This window comes from Quercus robur, chromosome 8 (assembly GCF_932294415.1).
Source record: "Quercus robur chromosome 8, dhQueRobu3.1, whole genome shotgun sequence".
NCBI lineage: Eukaryota > Viridiplantae > Streptophyta > Magnoliopsida > Fagales > Fagaceae > Quercus > Quercus robur.
In genome coordinates, this window is record NC_065541.1 from 57742604 (window position 1) to 57769477 (window position 26874).

General features: G+C 33.9%; 2 protein-coding genes and 1 long non-coding RNA gene across 3 annotated transcripts; 2 read left to right on the top strand and 1 right to left on the bottom strand.

Moving 5' to 3' along the window:
• The first annotated feature begins 7743 nt into the window (after positions 1-7743).
• LOC126697239 (E3 ubiquitin-protein ligase WAV3-like) lies at positions 7744-13040 on the top strand. The gene is made up of 2 exons (XM_050394140.1): positions 7744-8557; positions 10689-13040. Exons 1-2 carry the CDS (start codon positions 8330-8332, stop codon positions 12630-12632), a joined length of 2172 nt encoding a protein of 723 aa, XP_050250097.1. The 5' UTR covers positions 7744-8329; the 3' UTR covers positions 12633-13040.
• Positions 13041-15610: 2570 nt separating this feature from the next.
• On the top strand, positions 15611-17546 carry LOC126697240 (uncharacterized). The gene is made up of 2 exons (XR_007646170.1): positions 15611-16289; positions 16415-17546. It is a non-coding gene; the product is annotated as an uncharacterized LOC126697240 (long non-coding RNA).
• A 1118-nt stretch (positions 17547-18664) lies between these two features.
• Positions 18665-22468, bottom strand: LOC126697241 (uncharacterized). The gene is made up of 4 exons (XM_050394141.1): positions 22271-22468; positions 20705-20919; positions 19020-19143; positions 18665-18940 (listed from the first exon to the last, which is right to left on the bottom strand). The coding sequence occupies exons 2-4, from the start codon at positions 20896-20898 to the stop codon at positions 18863-18865; spliced, it is 396 nt and encodes a 131-aa protein (XP_050250098.1). The 5' UTR covers positions 20899-20919; positions 22271-22468; the 3' UTR covers positions 18665-18862.
• Positions 22469-26874: the final 4406 nt, after the last annotated feature.

Sequence of the window (26874 nt, forward strand, 5' to 3'; positions counted from 1 at the left end):
TTTTTTTTAGAAATGGTCAGTGTTAAATTATTAATATTAGATAGTATCTGTATAATAGCATAAATGAATATTAATTTCTAACACCAGAAAGAAAAAATTTTAGAGTCAGAGAACATGCTTGTGCGGCCACTTGATGTTTATCTTTATATATATAAAAAAGCTTTCACAAAAAACTCATTTTTATGAAAGGTCAAACATTTTATTCCTAGTATATTTTAAATCATACACACCTAATATTATATGGTGCTAAAAATAGCTGAACAATTAGTTTTATCAATCATATTTTCCATCTACTTTAGGGTTGATATCAAGTTAAAATACTAAGTAGTATTTTCGTGTAAAATGGAAGAATAAAAAAAAAGAAAAAAAAAAAACTCATAAAATTATTATTGCCCATAAATCCGCAATTCACGTGGAGGGCTATTAAATTTTTTTTTTTTTTTTGACTGTGGCTATTAAATATTTTACAGAACAGAAAATAGGATTACAAAAATCTCTCCCAAGTCCCATCGCACTGAGATAACTTAAAGGACAAGCGACAGCAACAGAATTCACCCAAAATATTGCCAAAGGAGGGTCAACTTTCCCAAAGAGCAAGCAGTACTGTTTGCTTCTGTTCTAATCCAATATGTTCAGATAAAACAGTCTCCAAATTTGGTAATAAAACTATTGCATCATTAATAGCTTCTCAGTCAAACGCGACCAAGGCCTTGCTTCCCTTCCTAAACATCAATGCATTCTTTTGAGTCGCTTTCTATTTATTTTTTTAACAAAAGTTTTTACCCGTGACTTTCATTTTTTATAATAATTTTTTATTATTAGATTAAAACATCAATCAGTTTTTGATGTATGGAAAAATTGAACCCAAAATCTCTTATTCAACTATCAAAAATTTTACCGGTTAAGTTAACTAAAACCCACTTTTGAGTCGCTTTTTTCAATAATTATCAATGCCTTTGTCTAATTGCCTTTTCTTTTATTTTTTTGTCTGAAATATACTATTTATTAAGAGTTTAAAATTGAAACAATTTTAAAACTATAACATTCAAATCGATCCAATTGTCACTTTATTATTTAGTTCGAAACCATGATTAAACTCTAGGACTTTACCTGTAAAGTCAAAATAAAGGGAAATGAAAAAGAAGAACAAAAAAAGAAAAACAGAAATAAAAGGGAAATCCAACTCATGGGATAAGAGATCTAGATGTTATAATTGTCAACAGGGTTGACATGGAATCACAACACGGCTACTCTGTGATGATGTGCACGTGCGGCATACTTATCATCTTCTCCTGTGGGAGTAAAAAAAGAATAGTAGCATGATTAAGAAAATCCCACCATTTTGACTCATGCCCAACAATGATTCATCATGATGCATAGGGACCAGCCCCATTCATTAAAACTGTGTCATACATGTACTAATGGAGAATCCCCTTTTTTTTTTTTCTCAATTATATATTATGAGGGTCTCTAGAGAAAAGGGATTAGGCCATAATACACTAAACAATTTCATTATCAATATTTTATTGGTCAAAGAAAAGATATGTTTGAGAGAGAGAGAGAGACAGAGAGAGATAAAGGGATTTGACAACCTAGCACTAGCACCAAAATTACTGCCTACTATTTTACCCATTTACAAAGAGTTAAAACCAAAAAAAGGGGGGCTTCATGGGTATTTTAGCCCAAACCAAGAGCATAGTAGTAAATTACTATATTTGAAATCAAGCATGCACTATAAACATGATTGAGAGAGAGAATCAACAGCAATTATACACCAATACAAATATGAAATATGCTACTAAACTCTATGGTTTTCTAAGCAATAACATATTATTATTATTATTATTATTCAGGTTTGACGTTTTATAAATTTTAGAATCAAATCTAGTAGTTAAAATATGGGAGGGAATAATTCCAAGAACAAATTCAAGAGTGAGAAAAGTAGCGCATCATCTAGAATATCAGCCTAACGTATAATGTCTAGAAAAGTAGTCCAAGAATCATTTAAATGGGTCATTTGGTCATGAACATGGAAAGTGTCATGTTAAACCCTTCGCTAAATTATGGTTGTTTTTTATTAAAAAAAAAAAAACCATGGCAATTATCATATAATTCGTATCAAGCTTGGTACTATTTTCGTCAAATTTGGTTTGAAAAACTATTTTAACTAACTCATTTGTAGATACTCCTACATGACTACATCATACTCTGTCATTGATTTTTTTTTTTTTTATTCCTCCATTTATTTTCCTCTCAATCTAAACTGACTCTCTCTCTCTCTCTAACAATCTAAATCAATGTTAGCCTTGGAGGTGGTGGTTGTAATGGTCAAACGAAAAGACTAGCCAAACCACCAAATATCCATGTAAGACCGACCCATTATCAAAGGATGACAAATATCTCCCCGATCCAACGTGATGATTGCGATAGCCAAACGACGAGATTGAGAGGTGAGTTTTGGTTGTTAAAGAGAGAAAGCAGTGGAGGAGATTGAATTGGCTGGTGGCTAGGTTAGGCGTGTATGCGGTGGTGAGAAAGAGAGAGAGAGGATTAGAAAGAACATTTTAAAAAAAAAAATTATCTTCATATTGACGATGAACATTGCTCAACAACAATATTGAGGTATTGTTCATTGCTAATAAAAAAATTGTTACTTTGTTGAGTATGATGTGATATGATTTTTTGGTTGATTAGGTAATTTTTTTGCTAAATGCAGCATCTAGCGAGTTAAATGCGAATGCTCTAAGTTGAGATTGTGACTACATGTTCTTTAGTGGTAGTGCCGAAACATTAAAAAAAAAAAAAAATCAATCAATCAATTTTTATTACGAAACAACAAAAGAAAATAAAATGGTAATTACATGCAATAATACTATAGATGCATTCATTTTAACACCTAATTTCATAATTTGCTAATTTTTGTGACTATGAATAATAGATCAATAGTGGTGGGTTCCTGTAAATAGGATTTGACATAAAGTGTTCAACTCTATTGCACATATCAACATTTTGTAAAATTAAATGTGTTCCTAGAATTATACAAGTTCTTGAGCTTAAAAGTTTTGAAAAGTATCATGACTTTGAAATTGTCATCAACTTCTTAATCGAAGTGTATTTTTGTGAGAGAATATATTATTTATAAAAAAAAATTAATTAATTAGAGTGATTGTAGTAGTAGCATAATTGAATTTATTTATTTTTAATGCTAACACCATTTTATTTTTCTTTTAGACTATTAAATTTTTTATATAATAAGAGCATAAAAATAAATATATATGAACTATATTTTATATTATCTCATTTCTCTTCTCAGCTAAATAAAATAATTTTTTCTATCATTCTTCTTTTTCATCTTTTCAACTATATACTTATTGCAAAAGAAAATTAAAATTTTTATTTTCTACTTTTCCATCTCCCGCGATTTTCTATACCAAACTCACTGATATCAATGACCAAGAGCTGGCAATTGCATCGCTGACATTATTCATTGCAGCTCGAGGTTCATTGAAGTGAGTTCACAAGTCCGACCAAACAGGCAACAGTGACAAGCTTGGGAAATGGGAGCGGTTCAAAATCACCTTATACTTGTCCTATAATTTGGAACGTTGTGGTTTGTGGAACAAGTTCTCTGCTATTGAATTGAAGAAGTGGTCCTAATTAAACAACCGTATTCAACTACCTAAAACTTAAAGAACTTTCTTTCTTGTCTTCTTTTTTTGTTTTTGTTTTTTTTTTTGTTTTTCATATGAGAGAGTCAATAATCGTGCCTTTTAAACAATGACTAGAACAGAGATTAGAGAAAACATGAACAATAGTTTTGCTCTTTTGCTTCAATCTTGCTTGGTCTTTCAGCCAAAAAAATAAATAAATAAAATCTTGCTTGGTCTGCATTTTCGTAAAAGTACTAGCCAAATTTACATTTAAAAAATTTTAATACAAAAAATAACCTAACTATTTTATATATATATTTATATGGGTTGAGTTCAAGTTATACTTAGTATAATTTTAAGTAATATTATATCATTCAATATTTTTTAATTGGTTGCGAATTTTGACAAATTTACCGTTAGATTACATTATCTTCGTATATTTTTCATGCTTGCAAAATTTCAAAATGATCAAAGACTAATAGTCATGTCATCAATCAATTGTTTAAATTCAAGTTTTTGTAGTTTAAAATAATGCATAAAAGATGAGTTTATGAATAGAATGGTAAATTATATTCGATTAGCATGAAAATTGGCATACACTTTAAAAACATAAAAAACATGTAATTCAACGGTTGGATTTTCAAAATATGAATTCAATAACAAATTTTTGAGTAGTATAACATTACTTAGAGTTACATTAGGTGTAACTTGAACCCAACTATATATATAATTACAAATAAAGGCCAAAAGTCTTGTAATTCATATAACATTTCTTAGAATTTTTACCGAAAATGTTAATGGTTCAAATACACGCCCTTTCAACTATCGAATTAAAAAATTATGCATAAAATATATTTGTAACATGGTTTAACATATTATTTTCTCATATATAACAAAAATATTTACATTATGATATTATTTACATAATTCAAAATAATTTCTCATCTAGTTGGTTTGTAAACTACTAACTATATTTTGAATTATATTGATCATAATTCATATTTTTCAAACATTTTAGATCAATATATTTATATTTTAAATGATTTAGAGATTACACGGTTAGAGTATATTAACGATTTTAAAAATTATGAAACATGTACAAATTTAATCAAATTTAAATAATAAACGCCACGTTACTTGCAAAGGCCTATACAAGGCAATGTAAGAAAGATATAAGATATAACAATAACAAAGATGAAAATTGAAATCTTATTTTTCAAAAATAACAAATTCAATAAGCATAATAAACTCCTAACAAAGAAATCCGCAATTGTCTTTTTTATGGTATTTATATCTCTTATTCTCCAAATGCAAAATAAATAATTTTTTTTTAGAAAATAAAGAATGCATCAATTAAAGAGATCTACTTATCTGTTTATAGAAATATATATCTTGAATTTGTTTTTGTTTAATGAGATTTGTATGGTATAAAAATAATAACAGGAAAAATAATGAATTAATAATTTATGTAAAGTTATAAACATATCTATTTTAGGAAAAACATACTTTTTTTTTTCTTTTTCTTTTTTGAGAATGAAACCTTAGAATTTCATTAAAGAAAATCAACTGTAATCGTCTAAGAGTATAGAATAAAAGTGTGGAAGAACACCTTTATCCACACCGAAAAACCTCTAACATGTTGAGCATGTTTAACAAAATTACCAATTCTTCGAACATGAGAGAAAATAATACCACAACTGACATCTGTATTGGCTTTGGTTGAAGCGAGGATATGGCCAAATGGTGAAAGAGATTCCTCCTCACTGATGAGGGTCTTGATCACCACGTCGGAGTCACCTTCAAGAATAAAGGAAAAGCATCCTAGTTCACGAGCAAAGGAGATGGCCCGTGCTGCTGCAAGAGCTTCTACCACGTCCGAAGAGAAGGGGAGGGGAATTTGTTCCGATAGAAAAGCTATGGCTTGACCTTGATTATTCCGAATCACCACACCTAAACCTACTTTGCCTATATCTTTGTACAATGCCCCATCAAAATTAACCTTAAGAGAATTTGTGGGAGGAGGGGACCATAAAAAATATACATTTGAATACACTTATAGATTTAATGGGATATGTTTGGTATTAGAGTAATAAGAGAGAGAAAAATTGGCACATAAATAATTTTCATTATTGTTTTACGATTCTTTTAAACTCTATTTGGGGGTAGGGGAGGGGGAATAGGTAATTTTTAATAAAGAAAACATTAGAGGGAGGGGGGAATTTGAAAAGCCAAGGGGTCGTGATAATTAGGTCAAGACATCAATAAATTTATTAATTAAAAAAACAACTTGTTAATCAAAATTATTTCATATTTAATGGTGGAAGTATTAGTGACCACACATCCAACCTAGATTCAAGACAACTTGCATAATGGGGAAGTAGATAACTCAAGTGAGAAGTGACACTGTGTAATATTAGTTCAAGTTTCTTTGATACTTAGGATGTGTTTGTTTGGAGGTGAAATAAGGTGGATGGAAAACTTTTTAGGAGTCTGTTTGGTTAGGTAGGGAGGAAGGAAAATAAATAGTGGAGTTCGGATGTTTTCTCTTCAAGCCTATCAAAAATTTTTCTCTCCAAAATGGAGAGAAAACTGAGAGAGAGGAAATCTCATTAAATGAGCTTTCAAAAATACCCTTAGAATTCATCTTTCTCTAACGTGTTGGTTTTTTTTTTTTTTTTTTTGGTTACTAATGTGTGTTGGCTTCCTCTTCTTTTGGTACTAACGTGTTGGGTTTTTTTTTTTTTTGCTTGCTTGTGTCTGGACATTTTGGCTTTTTTTTTTTTTTTTCCTGGACGTATAGCTTTCTTCTGCTTCTTCTTCTTTTTTTTTTTGGGTGCTCATATGTTTATTTTCTCTTTAATTTTGGTTGGTTTTTGTTTTTGTTCTTTTTTTTTTTTTTAGAAAACAATTTTGGGTTAATTTCTTATGTTTTTTTTTTTACTGAAGTGTCTATCTATACACAATTTTTAAAAAATATAATGTGTTACTTTTTTATTTTATTTAAATAGGGGCATGATAATAAATTTATACAAATTTTATTTTCAACTAAATAAAAAAGTTTTTATTCCCTCAACTTTTTCACCCTCCCAACCAAACACATATGAGGGAAACTAAAATCTTTTTTATCCTCTCACTTTTCCATCCTCTTTCAATTTTTTATCCTCCCAACCAAATGGACCCTTAAGTCAATACTCACTATATTTTCCGATAATAAGAGTATTGTTTGTAGTTTTTCCTTTTAATACACTTGTTGTCTTTAGGATTAGCCGTATATATCAGACCTAGATTTGCTAGGCATTTGTTCCGAGATAACTTCCACGATTAATGCTATGGAGCATGCTTATTTCACGTCTTGGCGAACTTTTAGGAGCATGACAATTATCCATGTGGATTTAGTTTTCGTGTTGCAAGTCCAAAACCTTGAAACAACACATCCTTAGATAAACATCTTGTGAAATTAAGCACATTCTTAGTTTTCACGTAATTGTTTATTTCAATAAAACTTACCGACGGTTCATTTTTCGATATAGTTAAGCACATTCTTAGATGATAAAACATCTTTGTGAAATTAAGATCCTCTTTTAACCTAAATCAACCAAAAAACAAAAGCATTGACACGAATGCTTTATCAAATCAAATTTCTTTTTGTCTCTCAAGATTGGAATTTAGGAAAATGGTTATATTAACGAGTACCTATAGAATATTGGTTAACATCTCAGTTAAAGAAAAAATTTTATAGAAAAAGAAAAAAAAAACAATTAATATTTTGATAATTTTTTTCATTTTTCATAAAAATAATATCAAAACTTTTCTAAAATGAATTACCAACTAATACTTTAAGAACACTGATTAATATTTTCCTTAATAAAACAAAAATAACCTAGAAAAGAAATCTAGGGTAAATGGCACTATAGGAGAGAGAGAGAGAGAGAGAGAGAGAGAGAGAGATCCTTGAATGATAAATTATTAAAAATAGGAGGGGTATTATAGGAAATGAAAGTTGACAAGGTGGAAGTGACACACACACACACACAAATTAGAGGAAAGCAAAGCAAGTGGCTTTGCCTTTTCTTTCCCAATTCAACCAAAACGTGCTTTTATTTATGTCCTTTTATACTTCTCATCAAAAACTCAAACTCAAACCAACAGCAACAAAGCAAAGCAGTGCAGGTCAAAATCCTCAACATCAAAAACCCACGTCTCTCTCTCTCTAGCTTTCTCTATCTTCCATGGCGGCCGAAATAACTAATAAGAAGACTAATACTAATACACGCTCAAACCCTCCAATCTTCTGCGACTCAGTCCCTCGCTCTGACATATTTTAAGCCTCGCCACCTACATTCAACCTCTAAAGTTCACGTCTTTTACATTGAAACCTTCTTAAAACTCTCTCTCTTTCTCTTTCTCTTTCTTTCTGTCTCTCTTGGTTTTCGTGCTCATTTGCCACTTTTGCTAAAGCATCCCCATTACCTCTCTCTCTCTCTCTCATTCCAAGAACTCTCAGCTTTGTTTTGCTTAGCTTAGCTCAACATAAGGGCCTCTTCGAGATCTGGGTTTTCTTGCTTTTGCTTTGATTTCTCGAAGATATCATTTTTATCTTCCTTCATTTCCTTCTACTTCTATTTCTGTTGGTGGGTTTTGCTTGTTTGAGATCTGAAAGTGAACAAAAAAAAAAAAAAATGGGAAGCAAATGGAGGAAAGCGAAGCTGGCGCTGGGTCTTAATCTTTGTGTGGTTGTTCCAAGAACTTTAGAGGACTCGCCCTCTGTTCTTGAAGCCTCTGAGAGGCACTCTGATGTTGCTTTGCTCTCACCAGCCAATTCCAACACGGGTTCATCTCGGCCCACCACACCTTCACCGTCTTCTCATGGTTTATGGTTGTCCAAAAGTGGTAGCAAATCATCAAAGGTACCAACTTGTTCACTATATATAGTAGTTCTACGCTTGTATGTGTGTGTGAGTTTTGGTTGGATTTTGACGATCTTGTGAATATTGTTTTGGTAGTTATAATTTTTGCTAAAAGAAATTTCAGTTTTGGTAGGACAACTAAGCTAGATAGTTGCTTTAATGGAGTTTTTCTCAATAATGGAAAAATAATTTTCTTATTATTTAAATTTCAGATTAATAAAACTGGGAGTTAGGATTTTCTTTTAAGCATTATTTGTATTTGGTACCATGTTTGACATGTGATTTGATTTGGAAGTTTTGCTACCTCAATTATGAGTGGATATTCGTTTTCCTCTGTATATCTACATATGATGTAATTACATGTACCTTCTCAATTATATGAATATTTCTTGTTTGCTTCAGTTTCCCTGTTATAAATGACCATATGTGTTTTTGTACCTATCTCATTGTTTTTTCTTTTTGATAAAAATATTTTTGTGGAATTGAATTATTGCTGTGTATGCTCTTTGGTCTAATAATGTTTTAAACAGGTTTTGAGGTCTAAGAAATCAATTAGCTGGGTACCTATCTGATGTCATGTTGCTTTTCCTCTCCTTAATTAGGCTTGTGGGGTTGTCATAAGTCCCTTTCAGGACCATTCTTGTTTGCATTGCTAGTAAAAAAAGACTACAGATTTTACCTTTCCTTTTCCTTCTTACTTACCTTGGAGGGAATAAAAGTACTTTGTTTGATGACCCTTCTTGTTGACTGTTAATTTGCAAGCTTTCTAGCAGGGAATTTCAATAAAGGGGTAAAGGAGAGGAAAGGAAAGCTAAGAATTATCATAAAAAAATTAATGATTTCTCTCTCTTTGATGATGGGTTTTGCAATCTTTTCTGTGGTTGTTTTTAAGAGCCTTGGTTCATCTGTAACCATGTATAGTTTCTTGATAATCATTCAAAAGTGACACCTTTGATTTTTTTGGCTTTTTTGTTTCCTACTATGCCCTCTATATATGGGATACCTAATATTGACTTCCTTTTCAGCTTAGCTGATTTTTCAATCATTAATTTTATGTGATAAGTAAACTTCTTTTAATGCTAAGCCCATAGGAAAAGCCATCCACAGCTACACCTAATTGCTGTTGGTGGAAACAGCTATTTGCAATCTCCTATGCCCAATGGGAAAATGGGAGAACAAATCTAATTCTTCGATCTCTCAATCAGCTTACTTATATAACAAAAAGGGGGAAAAAAAAAGACTTTTGCTGCATGCATGCTATAATATTAGAAAGTACTAGTTACCTCGTTTCTAAAGAAAAAAAAATTGGTTATTTATGAGATCATAAGAACGAACAACTTTTTGTAACATAAGCACCCTTAAGTTGGCTAAAGGGTTGGAGCTTCAAAATAGTTGGTGGCAAAGACACCTTATGGGATCATCTTTTAGATTCTTCTCAATCCTGTATATTAAGGAAGAGTATTTGGTAATAACTCTCTGTTTATTTTTCTGCCATTCACTATGTTTCATGATAGTTCACATGTAAAAAATTGGGACGTGGATGCATAGCTTAATTCAACATGTGAAAGTGACACCAAAAAAGAAAACACAATGATACGTGCATCACATGGAAAAAAGAAAAAGAAAAAAAGAAAGACTAGAAAAGGGCTTCTATTGAGTAGAACAAAACTAGTTGTTTTCAAAATATTAAATGAATTTAAACATATTAAGGTGGGCATCCTTCTCTTCTGCAATCCTTTTCCTTTAGCTCAGTTCTATAATAACTTGTGGTTCAAATATAGAAATGTCGAACTTGAGATTTTGGTATATTCAAAAGAACAATTATCCACAGTTTGCTGATTCTACTTATGAGCTAATAATTATGCTTGAAAGTGATTGTCTGAAAAAATTGTAGGTTCCTAAACTTGTCAATTATGAATTATGGAGCTCAAACCTAACTACAAAATTTTCTTAATATTTGATTTGGTTTTTCATTTGTTGTAAAAGTTGTAACAAGACTTATCAAAAAAAAAATTGTAACAAGATGTTTTTTCTTAACTCTATTTTTGAAGTACTTTCTGTGAATCTTTGTTTCTCTATGCACGTATAATCGTAAGTTACTCTGCTTACTTACTTTCTTTCACATTTTCAGCAAACCTGCTCGATATGCTTAACCAAAATGAAACAAGGGGGTGGTCAGGCTATTTTCACTGCAGAATGCTCTCATTCCTTTCATTTCCAATGCATTGCATCAAATGTCAAACATGGCAACCAAATCTGCCCAGTTTGCAGAGCAAAATGGAAAGAAATCCCTGTGCAAGGTCCTAGTTTGAATCCTTCCCCCGGGAGGGCATCAAATGGTCCAGTAGGTTGGCCCCAAAATGATGCTTTGATGACAGTGGTCCGCCGACTACCTCCCCCGCGAAGAGACTTGAATCGGCGGCATATCATGCCACTATATCAATCTGCGGATCCAGCTATATTTGATGATGATGAATCCTTAGATCACCAGCCTGTATTTTCTGAAAGAGGCTGTTCTTGCGATAACAATGCTTCAGATAACATGTCTCTTAAATCAATAGAGATCAAGACATACCCAGAAGTTTCAGCTGCCCCTCAGTCCAATACTCATGATAACTTCACTGTCTTGGTCCATCTCAAAGCCTCTGCAGCAGTTACAAGCAAAACTCCCAGCAGAAACCAGGCTAGTTTGCCACAATTTTCTCAGACTCCTCGTGCTCCTGTTGACCTGGTCACAGTGCTTGACATAAGTGGTAGCATGGCAGGTACCAAGCTTGCATTACTTAAGCGAGCTATGGGGTTTGTAATTCAGAACCTTGGCTCCAGTGACAGGCTTTCAGTTATTGCCTTCTCCTCCACAGCTCGTCGCCTCTTTCCCCTCCGTCGAATGTCTGAACTAGGTCGGCAACAGGCATTGCAAGCTGTTAACTCTTTGGTTGCAAATGGCGGGACCAATATTGCTGAAGGCCTGAGAAAGGGTGCCAAGATAATGGAAGAGAGAAAGGAGAAGAATCCAGTGGCCAGTATAATACTGTTATCTGATGGGCAGGACACTTATACTGTCAGTGGTTCAGGCAATAACCAGCCGCAACCAAATTACCGGTTGCTCCTTCCTTTGTCTATTCATGGTGGTGATAATACAGGATTCCAGATTCCAGTGCATGCGTTTGGATTTGGTGCGGATCATGATGCTTCATCAATGCACTCAATTTCAGAGATTTCTGGCGGGACCTTTTCTTTTATTGAGACTGAAGCTGTGATCCAGGATGCATTTGCACAATGTATTGGGGGGCTTTTGAGTGTTGTGGTGCAGGAGCTTCAAGTGGGAGTTGAGTGTGTGCACCCAAATACCCGACTTGGCTCACTAAAAGCAGGAAGTTACCCCAGCCGTGTGATGGCTGATGGACGTGTTGGATTTATTGATGTCGGAGATTTGTATGCTGATGAAGAGAGGGATTTTCTGGTTTCCGTTAATGTACCTGCACAGTCTTCCAGCAATCAAACATCATTGCTTAAGGTGAGATGTGTTTTCAAGGATCCCTTAACTAAAGAAATGACAACATTGGAAAGTGAAGAAGTTAGGATTGCAAGGCCTGAAATAGCTGGACAAGTGGTGGTGTCAATAGAAGTGGACCGCCAACGTAACAGGCTCCAAGCTGCTGAGGCTATGGCACAAGCACGAGTTGCAGCTGAGCAGGGAGACTTAGCTGGTGCAGTTTCAATCCTTGAAAATTGCCGGAAAGTATTGTCAGAAACTGTGTCAGCCAAATCTCATGACCGACTTTGTATTGCATTGGATGCTGAGCTCAAGGAAATGCAAGAGAGGATGGCAAGTAGGCATGTTTATGAGGCATCTGGGAGAGCATATATTCTTTCTGGACTAAGCTCACACTCATGGCAAAGAGCAACAGCAAGAGGAGACTCCACTGATGGTTCAAGTCTTGTTCAATCTTATCAAACTCCATCAATGGTTGAGATGCTTACTCGATCTCAGGCTATGTTACTAGGTAGTCCATCAGCACAAAGGCTTGTCCAACCATTATGGTCAGTCGGTTCACAACCAAAGCCAAGGTAAATTTTGCAGGATCATTTTGGGGGTCATCTTCAAAAAGCTTTTTTTTTTGGTCTTTTCTCATTTCCCTTTATTTTCAATTTTATTCTGGGGAGGGTGATAAATTGGAGAGATAAGAAGAGGGTTTTTTTTTTGGGCTGTGGGTTTTGCTCCTATCTAATGTGTAAATGAATAAAGATTGGGGAAAGGACGAAAGGATATATTTGGGGAGTAAAAGGGGACACTAGGTAGAGTTTACAACATTATGTTCTTCAATTTTGTGTTGTGTTGGGGGTGGTGTACATAGAGGAATGGTTTTTCTCTTTGAGAGACCTGGGTATAAGTTTGTAATTGTGAAAAAATGGTTGGATGAACTCTTTCACCTAATATATAATTCACTTGCTCTCGATTCTTTCCACAGAGCTCTGTTAATTTCTCTCTCTTTATAATGGATGTAGCTGTGCTGTATGTACAAACAATTCTTTGCAACTTGCAAGTGCACTTTTAAACAGATGCACGTAAAGAACATAACGAGTGCACAAAAAGAAATGAAGTGCATATGGACGGAAAAGTATGATGGGAAGTGTCAAGTTTCATTGAACCACTAAAGTTCATTTTTCCTCCCTGGGAGTAAGAAAAAGTGAGAAGTGCGAATGGGATCATCCCCAACCAGAGCCATGTTGCTTTTTGCTGATTGTTTCTTGTTTAGTTGCTGAAAAGGTCGTTAAAGTATGGTTATACTCAAGAAAAAAAATGAGGCTTTAATGAATTATACACAAGCAAATAAGCCTAAAAGTTAAATGAAAAAAGTTACATCAAACAAATAGAATTTTTGAAGGAAACTTACATATTTCTTACCATGCATATAGGGACGGCAATTGTGTAGGGGGATGAACATGGGTGTTTTGTTCTTGTCCTGTCCTCTTTTTCGAGGACGGGAGTAGGGCAAGTCAAGATGGGATAGGGTGAAAGGCATTTTGCCATGTCTAATGAGGTGGCATCGATCTTCATAAAAATATAAGAGATGTGAGAGAAACAGGAGGGATGACTAAGAATACTAAAAGAGAAATGAGTATTTTGAGACGATATATATATATATATATATATATATATATATATATGTGTGTGTGTGTGTGTGTGTGTGTGTGAAGGGGTAGGTAAAATCTATCTCCATCCCTCTCCTCTTTAAGGTGGAAAAAACTTATGTATAGGATTAGGGGTGTCCAGTGACCTAGACCAACCGACCCGCCCGCCCGAACCAAAGGTCCACGGGTGACTTCAAATCCAGTCTATGGTCGGTCACAGGTTGGCAAGTGAAATAACCGAATAATTCGGTCCGGATTCGGGTTTAAAAAAATTTCACCTGAACTGACTGAATTATTATACAAAAAAATATATATGATTTGATATTTTGATTGATATGCTAGTAGCTAGCAGGAGCAGCCCAGCAATGCCAGTCAACCCATGCGTAAACCAAAACAAAGGTTAACTTTTTCTCACACAAATTCCCAATACCCATATCAACCGTTGACTCAAATTAAAATTCAAATCAATAGTTTTGATGAGAGTAAAAACTGAGCACTCCACTCAATGATATGACTGAACACTGAAGACTAATTTCAATGGCAGTGTGGGTCATGTGGCACAAATACAATAACCCAAAATTGAATCAACGGTTATAAACTTATAATCCAAAAATATCAAGACCCAATCTAACAATGACAATTACACTCTACAGATCAGAATATCTCTCTATATCTCTAATGGCTATTTTCACTCTCTTAACTCTCTTCAATTTTCACTTCAGACTCAGTCTCAAAGGTCAGATTGAATGCTCCGTGGTCATGGGCCTCATGGCTTCACCTTCACGCTTCCTCCCCTTTTCACGCTTCCTCACCTCCACTTCTTCAATCTCAGTTCTCTACTTGGCTCTCTCACACTCTCTCAAACTCTCACAGTCTCACTTCTCTATTTGGTATTTTGGTTCACTCTTCAACAATCCTTAAACTGATTCTCCAAATCCAAAAATTATGTCAAAAATTTCGGCCCAGACCCGATAAATCGACAACTCCGACCCGGTCATCTGATTACTCGAAACGTAGGATCTGACTCGAATATTCGGTCAAATACGGGTTCAAAATTCAGCAACATGATCCAACCAGATTAAGTTTGGTTTGGGTCCTAAACTGACCCGGCCCGACCCGTGGACAGGCCTATACAGGATGGACATGTCATCTGAGTGGAACATGGTTCTTTGCCATTCTTACTTGCTACACACCATTCAATTAGAATTTTCAATGCAAATTTAACTAAGGATCTACCGTCTCTATGGACAATCCAAGTTGACTTTGCATTAAACTAATTGCTACCCTTGGGTTCCTTAAAAAGATATGCACTGCAACTGCTGGGGCATGGGCTCATAGTGAGGACAATATTGGTCTACCTAACTCCAAGTCTCGAATTTTGAGCATCTCCAATAGGCTCTCTAAACACAAAATGCTCTCTATTATAAAGAGTAAACCCACAAAATGACTTTCCAACAGACTCTCTATACCTGAAATTTTTTTTGGCTTAAGAACAGTAGCTCATCAAGTCTGATGGGCTACTGTTCATTCTTCAAATATTTTTTTCTATTATAATAATAAGGTATTGAAGAAAAAAATGTTGGAAGATGTATAATTGTTAAAAAAAGAATAAATAATGAATGAAGAAATATTATTTAAATGAGATAGAGAATGAGATAAAAAATCTGTTGGAAAGTATATTTGAAAAAGTGAGTAGCTAAAAGGTAAAAGTCATTGTTCATTCTCTAAACAGTACAAAAATTTGTCTAATCTGCTGAAAATGCTCTTAGGAGACAGATAAAACCTTGAACCTCTCTTTATCTGAAACAGATTTGCATAGCATGGTGTTGCCTTCTACTACATTCTACGGGTTTTTTGTTGCTAAACTAGATGAGGTTTGCTTAAAATTGGAAGGGAAGGCAGACAAAATAAAGGGTACAATCAGTAAATTGGAAGAAAATGCAGGTCTTCTCTTGAAATTGATTGCAAGTCTTCCTGATTATAGTTAGGAGTTTAAGACCTACCATTCAGTGAACTAGAAGCAAGTGCAGCGGCTCTTCTACCAAACTTTTTTTGACCCAAAGATAGCTTTGCAATATTAACTCATTAAAGTGTGAGGGAGGCTTTGCTGGTGGGTCCTTTAGTATAAATTCGGAATTATTTTTTTGTGGCAAAAGTCTTCCTAATGTGTTTTTTGCTAAGAACCATGAAAACTATGAGATGAACCTAGCGCTATCTAAATTTTTTATTCTAATCAACACTTTAAAAAGTGCAAATCATGCAACTGAACACTAACAAGAGATTAAGAGTATCCCTCCAACACAACACCGTTCAGAAAATCTTCTAATGTACTCCTATCTCAATTTATGATGTGGCACATCATGATCCTTTATTTAGATGCATGGTGTGGATTTGGCTGTTGTTTGTGAATATTACTTATAGCCTTTGAATCCAGCAGAAGCAAAAACCAAACCAGAATAGCATCCTCAATCTCTGACTGATACCATCTCCACAAATATTTATTTACTTCCCTCAACTTCTTCCCATAAGTGATGGAACCACTGCCAGCTCCAGGCCCACAAGGTGAAGAAAGGCCTGATGGACCACTAGGGTCATGGTAAGACATTAATTTCCATGTTTTCCTAGTACTCTTAGAACCTGAAAAACGTGCTAGCTAGTAGCAGTGTTCCTGTCTTATAGTTTTGGTTTCTTATTATATGTCTTTGATCTTTGAACTTGCAGGTTATGGTTTCTCTGCTGCTGTGGTTTCTTTACTAGCTGCTGTCCGTTTTGGGTTCAACCAGGACCACCACCTCCATTGTGAGACATTTTCTTGATTACGTATTACTCTCCCTTTCCTTCTCCGGTTCTTCATTTGCAATTCAACTCTTTGTTCGTTGAGAAGAGATGCCAAGAGACAAGGACCATGATTAAGTACAAAAAACATTTGTTGCTTCAGTTCAAGGGTAGGAAGGCCCTTAATTCAGTGCAAGGTTGGCTCGGGCGACTCTAGCTTTCTTTGGTATGATTTATGGCATCCTGGATGCCTATTTTATGTTAAATTGATCAGTGGGGATTTGTAGGCATCTAGGGTTTTACCCCCTCAAAGATGGTCCCACTGACCCATACCTTGAGGAGGTTCCTCGTCATCAAAAAATAAAAAATAAAAATGATTCAACATGGTCTGAAAGTGAAAGGTAAGCTGGGTGATGTGAATGACCCAGTTTGGTTTCCTTGAATACTCTTGCAAGGAGATATGGGTGATGATTAGAGGCAGGCTGTGTGGTAAAAAAGAGCTGTCCCTAAATTTTTCATGAGATAGGCTATTTTAGGGGCTTTTCTGGTGATCCCGTTTGTTATTTTTGCAAGAGTGTAATTGAAGAGACTGTGTATGTTTGATATCTCTATTAGGAGATGGGATGAGATCTTAGAATGGATGGGGGATTTAAAGGTGACTTTTTGTAGATTGGCTAGGAGTGCCTCGGTTTATCCTGTTTGAGAGGAATGCTCGTGCTTCTGTTAAGGGTGCTAAAAGTGGGGAAGAGTTGATTCATCAGATTAAAGACGTGGGGAATCGATTGACTGATTGCAAGGTTCTTCATTCTGCTGTTAACAGTATTCTTTGCTGCATATGGTGGCTGTGTCTCAGTCCATTAGGGAGTTAGATAAGGATACGTTTTGTATTTGATCTATGTTCTTCTGCCCTGTTGTGTTACCGTTCTTTTTGTTTAGCGTGATATAGTTGAATTGGTGTTTTGAGTAGCTGCCTTCTCTTGTAACCTGCTTGCAGGTCCCCTTTGGTTTAAATACAATTCTTAGAGCATCCGCATTAGCAGATGTAAAACTTTGCAAAATGCAAAAAGCAACAAATTTTGTTCCAAAAATCTTCCACATTAGTCCCTTCTAAAATTATGTATATTTATACATTTGCTATAATATCCGTGCATATATATATGATTACTGTAGATGTGTATCCTATTATTTTATTAATTTCACATTTGGCTCCTTTTTTTTTCTCTTTTCTCCATTTGCAAAACCAACTCAGACTTATCATCTTCTTCTTCCTCTAATACACACAAACACAAACACACCCACACAACACCTGCAAGACCACCACTACCAAAACGCAAATCCCACCATCCACCCAACTCCATCCAACCATCACCACCCAACCACCACCACCAAAACCCGTTAAAACAACGGAAACCCAAAATACAACGAAAATCAAACCTAATCTACCCAAAATCCACAGAAAATCAACTTAAAATTAAACCATCAACTGAAAACCCATAACCCAAACCCAAAATCAAAATCAAAATCAAAATCAAAATACAAATCCAATGGTGGCAGAACACTTGAAATCAGATGAGAGAGATTCAACGATGCAAGCTTCGACAAAGAGAGATTTCTTCAAATCTTTGAGATCGATGCTTGTGGTGAAGATTGGTTCTTGTGGTGGAGAGTTGATCTGACCGTGAGACAAAGAAGAAAAAAGAAAAGGAAGAAAAAGAAGAAGAAGAAGATGATTGTGGTGGAAAGGTAATCTAACCGTGAGAGGAAGAGGAAAAATAAGATGGTTCAGCTTTTGAAGAGAGTGGAGAGTCTTGGGTATAAACCGCAGAGGAGTGGAGATGAGAGTGAAAAAATCATATCAAATGAAATGAGATAAGTACAAAAGAAAGAGAGACAAGGACAATAGAAAAGAGTAAAATGATAAAAAAAAAAAAAAACAATTATAGAAATATTATTATTTAAATAGAATAAATTGTAAAATAGATGAACTGATATAGATGTTTTGAAAAAATAGTAATGTAAAATAGAATAAGTAGGCTCTTAATGTAAAATAGACGGAAAAATTTGTTCAGACTGATGCGGTTGCTCTTACTGGTAAAAAAACCTTCTTTATTTATTTATTTATTTTTCAATGGTTTATTTCTTGATGTTGTGTGTTTTCCTCACCTGTAATGAATTTTGTTAAAATAACAATACGCATAACAGAATTACTCAATCAATTATCACAAGCGACCAACTTATTCAGCTTACAAATGGGTAAATACAATACATATGCTTCTTTCTGGAGATTGAAGTAGGGGTGGGAAGGAGTTCACTGGTGAGTCTAGAAAATAGATATTGTTTTGACAACCAAAAACAATCAAACGCTGGGATTATCCAGCCAGCAGAAAGCAAAAACTAGACTGACTTGCTGTCGTTTGGTCTAGGAAGTTTCTTGTACTCGTAGTTGTTTATGTCCACTTTCTCTTGCAAAGCCTACATTACAGAAAAACAGAGAGGTCAGCTGCAAATGCCCCTGACTATATATTGAATTATGCCAGAAAAAACACTTTACCTTCAGCTCCTCCTCCAATGAAATATTTTTTGGTTTATACTCTATAGGTCCCGTTCTGGACAGTGCTTTTCTTGTCTCTATAATCTCCCACTCCTTATCATCCTTCACCTTCGCAATATCCTTGCTGAACTACAAAGTTCCACCACACTTTAGAAGAAGAGGAGGAAAAAATATAAATAAGTGATGATCATGATAAGAACATGCCAGAAATAACCAACAAACTCCAATGTTACAGAGCAAGTACAAAGGACACAAACAAACTGTCTTCAATACATTTCTTTGAGATATGCACCAGCAATGAATGTAAGGCTTGTACATCACTTTCATTACCAATATAGCTTTTGAAGGAACTTATTAAGCACAACAAGCTTGAGCTAGCAAAAATAAGAGTGTATACACAAATAACTGGGTTTTCAAATGGTCAAGTATACAGGGGGACACCCAAATATACTCAGAAATCATGAGCTCAATGCGAAGCTACTCATTAAGCTCAAGACTCAATGTCAAGGTCAAGCCATCAAGGTAGGAAATGGCTAAAGAAAATGAATAAACAACTCTATTCTATCAGTTTGTCCACTGTTGGTTTCTGTACTGCATTACAACCTACAAAGAGATGACCAGATACTTCATTTATATCTAAAATTAGGATTAATTAGTGTCTAGACCTTAAAAAAAGTGAGGTTTTCAGAAGTTTTACATAATAAAAAAAGCACTTGACAAATGGACTCTTAGAAATAGAGGGGCCTTCACATCATTTTTACCAAAACGGTCCAATAAAAAAATCAACTTTGATTGCTTGCATCCTACTATAAATGATAGAAAAAACACATGGTGCTATAGGCACAGGTATTCAAGGGTTACAAGTTGTAGTGGACCAGAACACTCTATGGCTGAAAAGGTGGAAGATCTGATTTTAACTCTTATTTGTACAGTTTCCAGCAATCGAGACTATATAATCTTACAACACTGGTACTCCAACTTACTTACTTGGACAAGCTTTAGATCCATAAATGAAATACCTAATGCCATTAACTTAAAATTTTAGAACACCCTAAACCAAAAAAAAAAAAACCCCAAAATTTATCATGAATGCTTATATGAACCAGCACCAATTTCCTCCTTCATTTTTGGCCCCTTTTTGGTCTTTTGATGTAAAACTACTCATCGAATCTGATTGAATCAACATCCTCAGAGGTCCCAATTTTGATTCCTAGAAATCCCCCCATCCTTTACTTTGTTTGTCCAGTCTAAATTTTACTTTTTGAAAACAAAAAGAAAAGGAACCACTTTTGATCCCTTTAGTCTTCATTTTTACTCCACAATCCACAAGAACTTGCCTATGAACAAACAAAACTATCTGTCCACAAGGTAACAAAACAGCCCTCTTACATCCACACTCCGGTAACCATGCTAAGTATAAGCGTCCGTTTGGACTGAGGTTTTAAAAGTATACTTGTAAGAAAAAGTAAGGTTTTAAAGAGCTGTACATAAAAGCAAGCTGAGCTTATAAGCTCTAGCCAAACAGACACTAAGACATAACAGATGTCTAACAGAAAAATCAAAGAGAATGTTTGACAAGATCGAACAGCACTTCATGAAATAATACTTGAATTGCAACTTTAAATATAAGTTCAGAAGACTTGAAATAAATAAATTCACTAATTTATAGCAACAACAGCACTAACCTGCCTTGCAAGAGATGACCAAAACCAACTGCCCCAAACACCACGAGTGAGATCATTGGAAGCCCATATCTGATAAATGGGCTTTTTCTACCCCATCTTTTGAAGGACAATCCCGAATTCTGAATCTTAGAGGTTGTAGATGAAACATTAGTAGCTTTATGCGACTGACCCGTTGCTGTCTCAATACTTGTCATTTCTGCACACCATAAGAACACCTGCATAGCAACATCAAGATCACTTCTATTTGTATACATAAGATGACTTCTTGGGTTAGTGAACAAGCCATAAAGCTCAGATTTCTGACCTTTTTGCTTCATAGTTTATTCATTTATTTTTTTTAAAGATAACGAAAAATTTTATTAAGAAAAAATAGCCAACCTGAGTACATTGAGGATGGACTGTGGGGGCAAAAATCAAGAACCAAAATTACAATGATCAAGTAAAACAAGAAGGGATATAGAAGAAAAATGTGACAGAGCCACACTCCAAACAAGGAGAGTAAGTAAGAAAAAGGACTTAATCTCTAGCAAGGACTGTTAGCATCCTTTAAAGCATCTAGCATTTCTTTCACTCCAAATACACCACATCAAGCAATGCGGCACAAGTCTCCAAAATATATATATTTTAAAGGGCAATCATATAATGTGAAAATTTGAATATAAGTCTACCATTGACTAATCATCTGGTAAATGCAATAACAACCCAAGTAGTATCCACTAATTACTATCTTTTTTTTTTCTCTCTCATTTTCTAAATGAGATCATAAAGTCCATTAATCCATTAAAACCCAATAATTTCCTCATCAAAGCTTTACATATTTTGAAATAAAATGATTTAATTGACGTAAATGGTTAACTCCAAGCATGTTTGCCCTATGTTTGACTGCTTAGATAATACAGGAAAAGCCAAAATTTCCCAAAAAAAAAAAAAGGAGAAAAAGTACACACACACATTTATAAAATAAATTAAGCTTCTTAACTTCCCAATTGTATATCACACTTTCATAAACATATCAAGGAAAATAGAATATAATGTGAAATGATGTATAATTCTTCCTCTTCTTCTGCAGCACTCATCCACTTCTAAGATGCTCTTATCCTACCCAAGGCCTTCCTCCTCAGGCATCGAGGGCTGAATTGAAACCACCGAAAAGTTGCTACCTTTACAAGAACAAGACTCACCTGAGTTCCACCACCTCAAAATCCCCTCCTGAATTCATTTTCTTATCAGACTCCTTATCACCACTTGATTCCCTAACACTCCCCTTCCTTCCCTCCTCCAAATCCAACCAAAAAGTCACTACCTTTACAAGGCTCAGGGCCGGCTCTTCCCTTAGGCGAGTCAAAATTTTAGAGAAGAACCAACCGGGTAGTAGAGGAAAAAAAATTTAGTTTCAAATGAATTACAAAAAATAATCTGGCACATCCTTTTAACCAAAAAAACAAAAATTTTGGTAAATCTTATTAAACATTGGTTCTAAACAAAATCATTGACCAGATAAACTACAAATCCGGTCTAAGAGATTAACCACAAAACAATCACAAATCAAAACACTAAAAATTTTACCTTTCTCTCTAGTCTCTGCTCTCCGCCTCTCTCTAGTCTCCAGTCTCCACTGTTCAGTCTGGTCTCATCTGCCTCAGCCTCTCTCTGATAATCTCTGCTCTCCGCCTCTCTCAAGTCTCAACTGCTCACCTCACCTCACCGTATCAGGTTCTGAGGTTCAGGAATCAGGTATAAAATTATAAATATTATTTGTTAAGAACTTAAGATAACTTTGTTTATTTGGGCCCTCCCTGGACTGGACGTTAAGTTTGGGCCTTCAAGTTTTTTTTTTTTTTTTTTTTTTTTTGCTGGGTTTTATTAATAAGTCTTGTGTCAGTGTTATGGCAGTGCTTAAATTTTTGTTATGCTTGTACTTAATTTTTTTTTTTTTTTAAATTTATGTAGGTTAAGATTGTTAAAAACTTGTTATTGTTCAGTGAAACTATAACAATACTTTTTATATAAATCAGGTTCTATTTCTCATTTGTTCTACACTTAAAAGTTATTTTTTATTTTAGTCTTTATAAATATATTGTTTGATTATAAATGTCTACTAAAAAATATGCATCTGGATATGAAAAACTTAAAAAAAGAAAAAAAGAAGAAAAATTAATTGAGTCTCAAAAAGGATCAATGGATAAATTTGTTATTAGTAATAAACAAAATATAACACAAAATTTAGATAAAAATATCACAAATGAGCAAGAAATTCACCAAAATAATTTAGAAGAAAATGGTGTTCAATTTTGCAATACAACAAATCTTAATAATGAATTTCAAAATAATTTAGAAGAAAATGAAAATAATGATGAAAAATATAATATAAAAATATTAAATAAAAATTAATTTAATTAATATATAAGTATAAAAAAAAGGCTCAATTTTTAGTTCTTGCCTTAGGCCCCAAAATGTCTAGAGTCGCCCCTATTTCCCTCTCATCCTTTCTCTGCCTCAACCCACGTCACACCGTGCTCCATGGCTGACCACCAAGCTCTCCTTCTAAATCTCCATGGTTGGAGCTTTTCAAGCTCATCACCCCCAACCACGCACCACTACCGAAACCCAGCCAAAATCAAATCATGACCACCACCACGACCAAAACCCAACCAAAATCAAATCGCAACAAAAACCTAGAAGCCCACTAAATCACAAATCAAAATCACACTCACCGAAATCAAAGCAAAAAACCCACCAAAACAACCAAAATCACAAAATGAAAACACTGAAAGTGAACCCACCGTTAAAAAAACATATTTTGGTTTTGTTATTATATTTTAGAAGAAGAATAATCTTGTTGAACTAATTTTAGATCCAAATTAATCAAACATATACCACAAACAAGAATGATAAACTAAAAGCAAAGCAAAAAAAATGGTATTTCCCAGAAAAGTATTTTCAGAAAATAGAAAGGGTAAGCAAAATATAAAAACTATTTGTTTCATAATCTCAAATAAATAAATAAATAAATAACCAAAAATCACACACTATAATTCAGTGAAGCCTCGTGAGTCACAATTTCACCTAAGAGGATCGTCTAAGTTGAGAGGAAGAGATTTTCATAGTCTTTGGCTCGACAGCACAATCTTCAATTTCCTTTCTTGACATGGCTTTCGCTCGCTCCTCTCCTGTCAACCTAGGCGACGTATAAAGAGAAATAAAAAGAAGAAGAACAAAGCACCGCGTAAAAAAGAAGAAAAGAAAAATGGTGAGAGAAGAAAGACGGACTGAGATCAAATGCATTGTCGTAGGTATTTTTTTTTTTTTACATTTTTTACTCTTTTTTTTAACTTTTTAACTCTCCTTTAATATATTTTATTTAATAATTGAAATTAAAAACAACTTTTAATCTCAGCCATTAATTACAATTGCATCAGGGTATTGCACCTAAATCTGTAAAAGACAAAGAGACCTACACATACACATACACATACATATATACATACACATACACATACATAAGCACGCATAAACACATACACATACATAAACACACATATACACACATACACACACATACATAAACATACAAATACACATACACATAAATATATACATACATAAGCACACATACACACATACATAAACATACAAATACACATACACATACAAATACACATACACATAAATATACATATACATATACATAAATAAAAACACACATACACATAAACACGTATAAACTCACATAAACGTAAACATACATACACATAAACTTAAATATAAATATAAACACACATAAATGTTCGATTTGGCACATCAAAGTAACTAACGAAATTGTTTGAGGATTAATGTTAGTTTGCAATTTTTTCCGGTCTATATGAGGGTTTAATTTTTCTCAGTTTATATGTGTGTTTATGTCTATGTATGTTTATGTGTATGTGTGTTTATGTTTGTTTGTTTTTGTGTATGTTTGTTTGTATTTGTGTTCATGTATGTTTATGTGTATGTGTGTTTATATTTATATTTATGTTTATAAATATAAGCATACACACATACATAAACATACATAAATATAAATGAACATAAACATAAACACACATGTACATGCACATACACATACACATAAACATAAACATACACATACACACACATAAACATACACATACACATACATACACACATACACATACACATACATAAACACACATACACACACATACACACACATACACACACATACATTTTTAGTTCTTGCCTTAGGCCCCAAAATGTCTAGAGCCGCCCCTGACAAGGCTTAAGTGAAAATTTAATTTTCTATTCTACGGTAAGTATCAGTTTTTTCTAGGCTCTTTTTACACCAAGTCTAATTCTACATGGGTTAAAGCCAGTCTATCCATATCAACCATTCGACCCAAATATGTTTTCTCTTTCTTTCTAATTTTCGCATGTGGGACTTGGTATTATTATAAGGAAGAGTTAGGCATTTCCCAACTACACGATGTGCTTATTTTAACAAGGAACCCAGATAAAAAAAATCCCAAAATTCCGGAGAAATTTGCCCCACAAGAAATGATTATATAGTTTGTCCAACAATGACCAAACCCAAATGCCAAATTCGAAGTACCCATCAATAACAGCGGTCTAAGTAACAACTTTCTTCTTTGGCATTTTATCAAACACTTTATGAGCATCGGCTAATTTCCCAAAACCCTAGATAGGTAGTAATCAAATTAGCAAACATTTTTAACAACAATCACATATATTTTTCAAACCTCCAATCTATTAGCAAACAGATAACAAGTTAAAGCTCAGCTCTAAAAATTGAGGGTAAAGTTGGAGAATTGAATTGTAATTTCATTGTTTTCAGCGATCAAACAAACAAACAAACAAACAATAAAGAGAGAAAGGAAGAAGAATCTGTGTGTCTGTACCTGGCTAAGATCGTTGAAACAAAAGGAGTTTTGAATTCACCGAGCAATCCAAAAAAACACGCAAAACTAAGAAGTTTTGATTTGGCAACGGAGAGAGCAACCTCTAGTTTTCGTTCCAAAAAGAGAAGGATTTGGGCCGGAGGGCTTACTAAGGCCTAAATGAGCGCAAAAAATAATGGTTTTAATTAATTAATTTATTTTTTGCACAAAATTACAAACTCTTTTTGGTTTTTATATTCATTTGATGAAAGAATGTAATTTCAAATTTCAATTGAATAGACTTAGAGACGTACTATTCAATAAATTTTTGTTTTCTTTATTTCTTCAAAAAATAATTAAATAGTGACTTCATAAAATGTAAAAATCCTTGATCTATTAGATAAAACATTGTTAATGTGTAACTATTTTGAATACTTACAACCGATCTTGAAGATGAAAAGGCAAAATGACTATAACAGTCAAAGTTGTGAGGATATGTAAGCTATAATGAAAATAATTTTTTTGTTAAATATTTGCAAAATGACTCTAGTTTTTATTTCTTTTGTCTAAAAAAGAAAGAAAAATAAAAACCAAAAAAAATGGCAAGGAGAACAATTTAGGTGGATATCATCAAAACCATAATATCTTACATATTTTTCACTTTATACAATATTTTAGTAACGTGTATTACTTATCATACTTAGAATTTATAAATAACTATTTGTAACCATTATTCACTTAATTGAAAGCTTTTACAATACTGAAATTTAGATCTTGTCTAGCTTACAAGAGACTTGTTCCTACCAATTTTTTTTTAAAAAGTAAAAAAAGAGAAAGAAAAAGAAAAGAAGCAGCTTATAAGAGACTAGCGATTAAATCCTTGGCCTTCTTTATTGTCAACATCGATTTGGAAGTAGCGCAGGGACAATCTACCCAATAAGATACATGCTTCCCACTATAACAAAGAGGCCAACCAAGTATCCAATCACTATTCTTTCCCATGAGAACCAAGTTTCTCTACTCTCAATCTCTGTTGGTTTTGCTAGTGACAAGTCTTCTTGACACGACACCCGAATTTGCATTCCACACAACCCACTATTGTTGGCATAAAAGTTCTAATAGTTCATAGTGTCCATTTGCCCACCAAAAGGAATCTTACTGTGAGATTGTTGTTACTCACATCTAGAACAGTCAATTGTTGCAGCTTTGTTAGTGATTGTGGAATTAAGTCTGATATTTTGTTATGTGACAAGTCTAAACTCTCAAGACTCTTTA

Coding starts and splice junctions, on each gene's coding strand:
- LOC126697239 (XM_050394140.1), top strand. CDS start 8,330: ATGGGAAGCAAATGGAGGAAAGCGAAGCTGGCGCTGGGTCTTAATCTT. Junction 8,558..10,688: donor GTGGTAGCAAATCATCAAAG/GTACCAACTTGT, acceptor TCACATTTTCAG/CAAACCTGCTCGATATGCTT.
- LOC126697241 (XM_050394141.1), bottom strand. CDS start 20,898: ATGACAAGTATTGAGACAGCAACGGGTCAGTCGCATAAAGCTACTAAT. Junction 19,144..20,704: donor GGTCATCTCTTGCAAGGCAG/GTTAGTGCTGTT, acceptor TTTGTAGTTCAG/CAAGGATATTGCGAAGGTGA. Junction 18,941..19,019: donor CATTGGAGGAGGAGCTGAAG/GTAAAGTGTTTT, acceptor TCTGTAATGTAG/GCTTTGCAAGAGAAAGTGGA.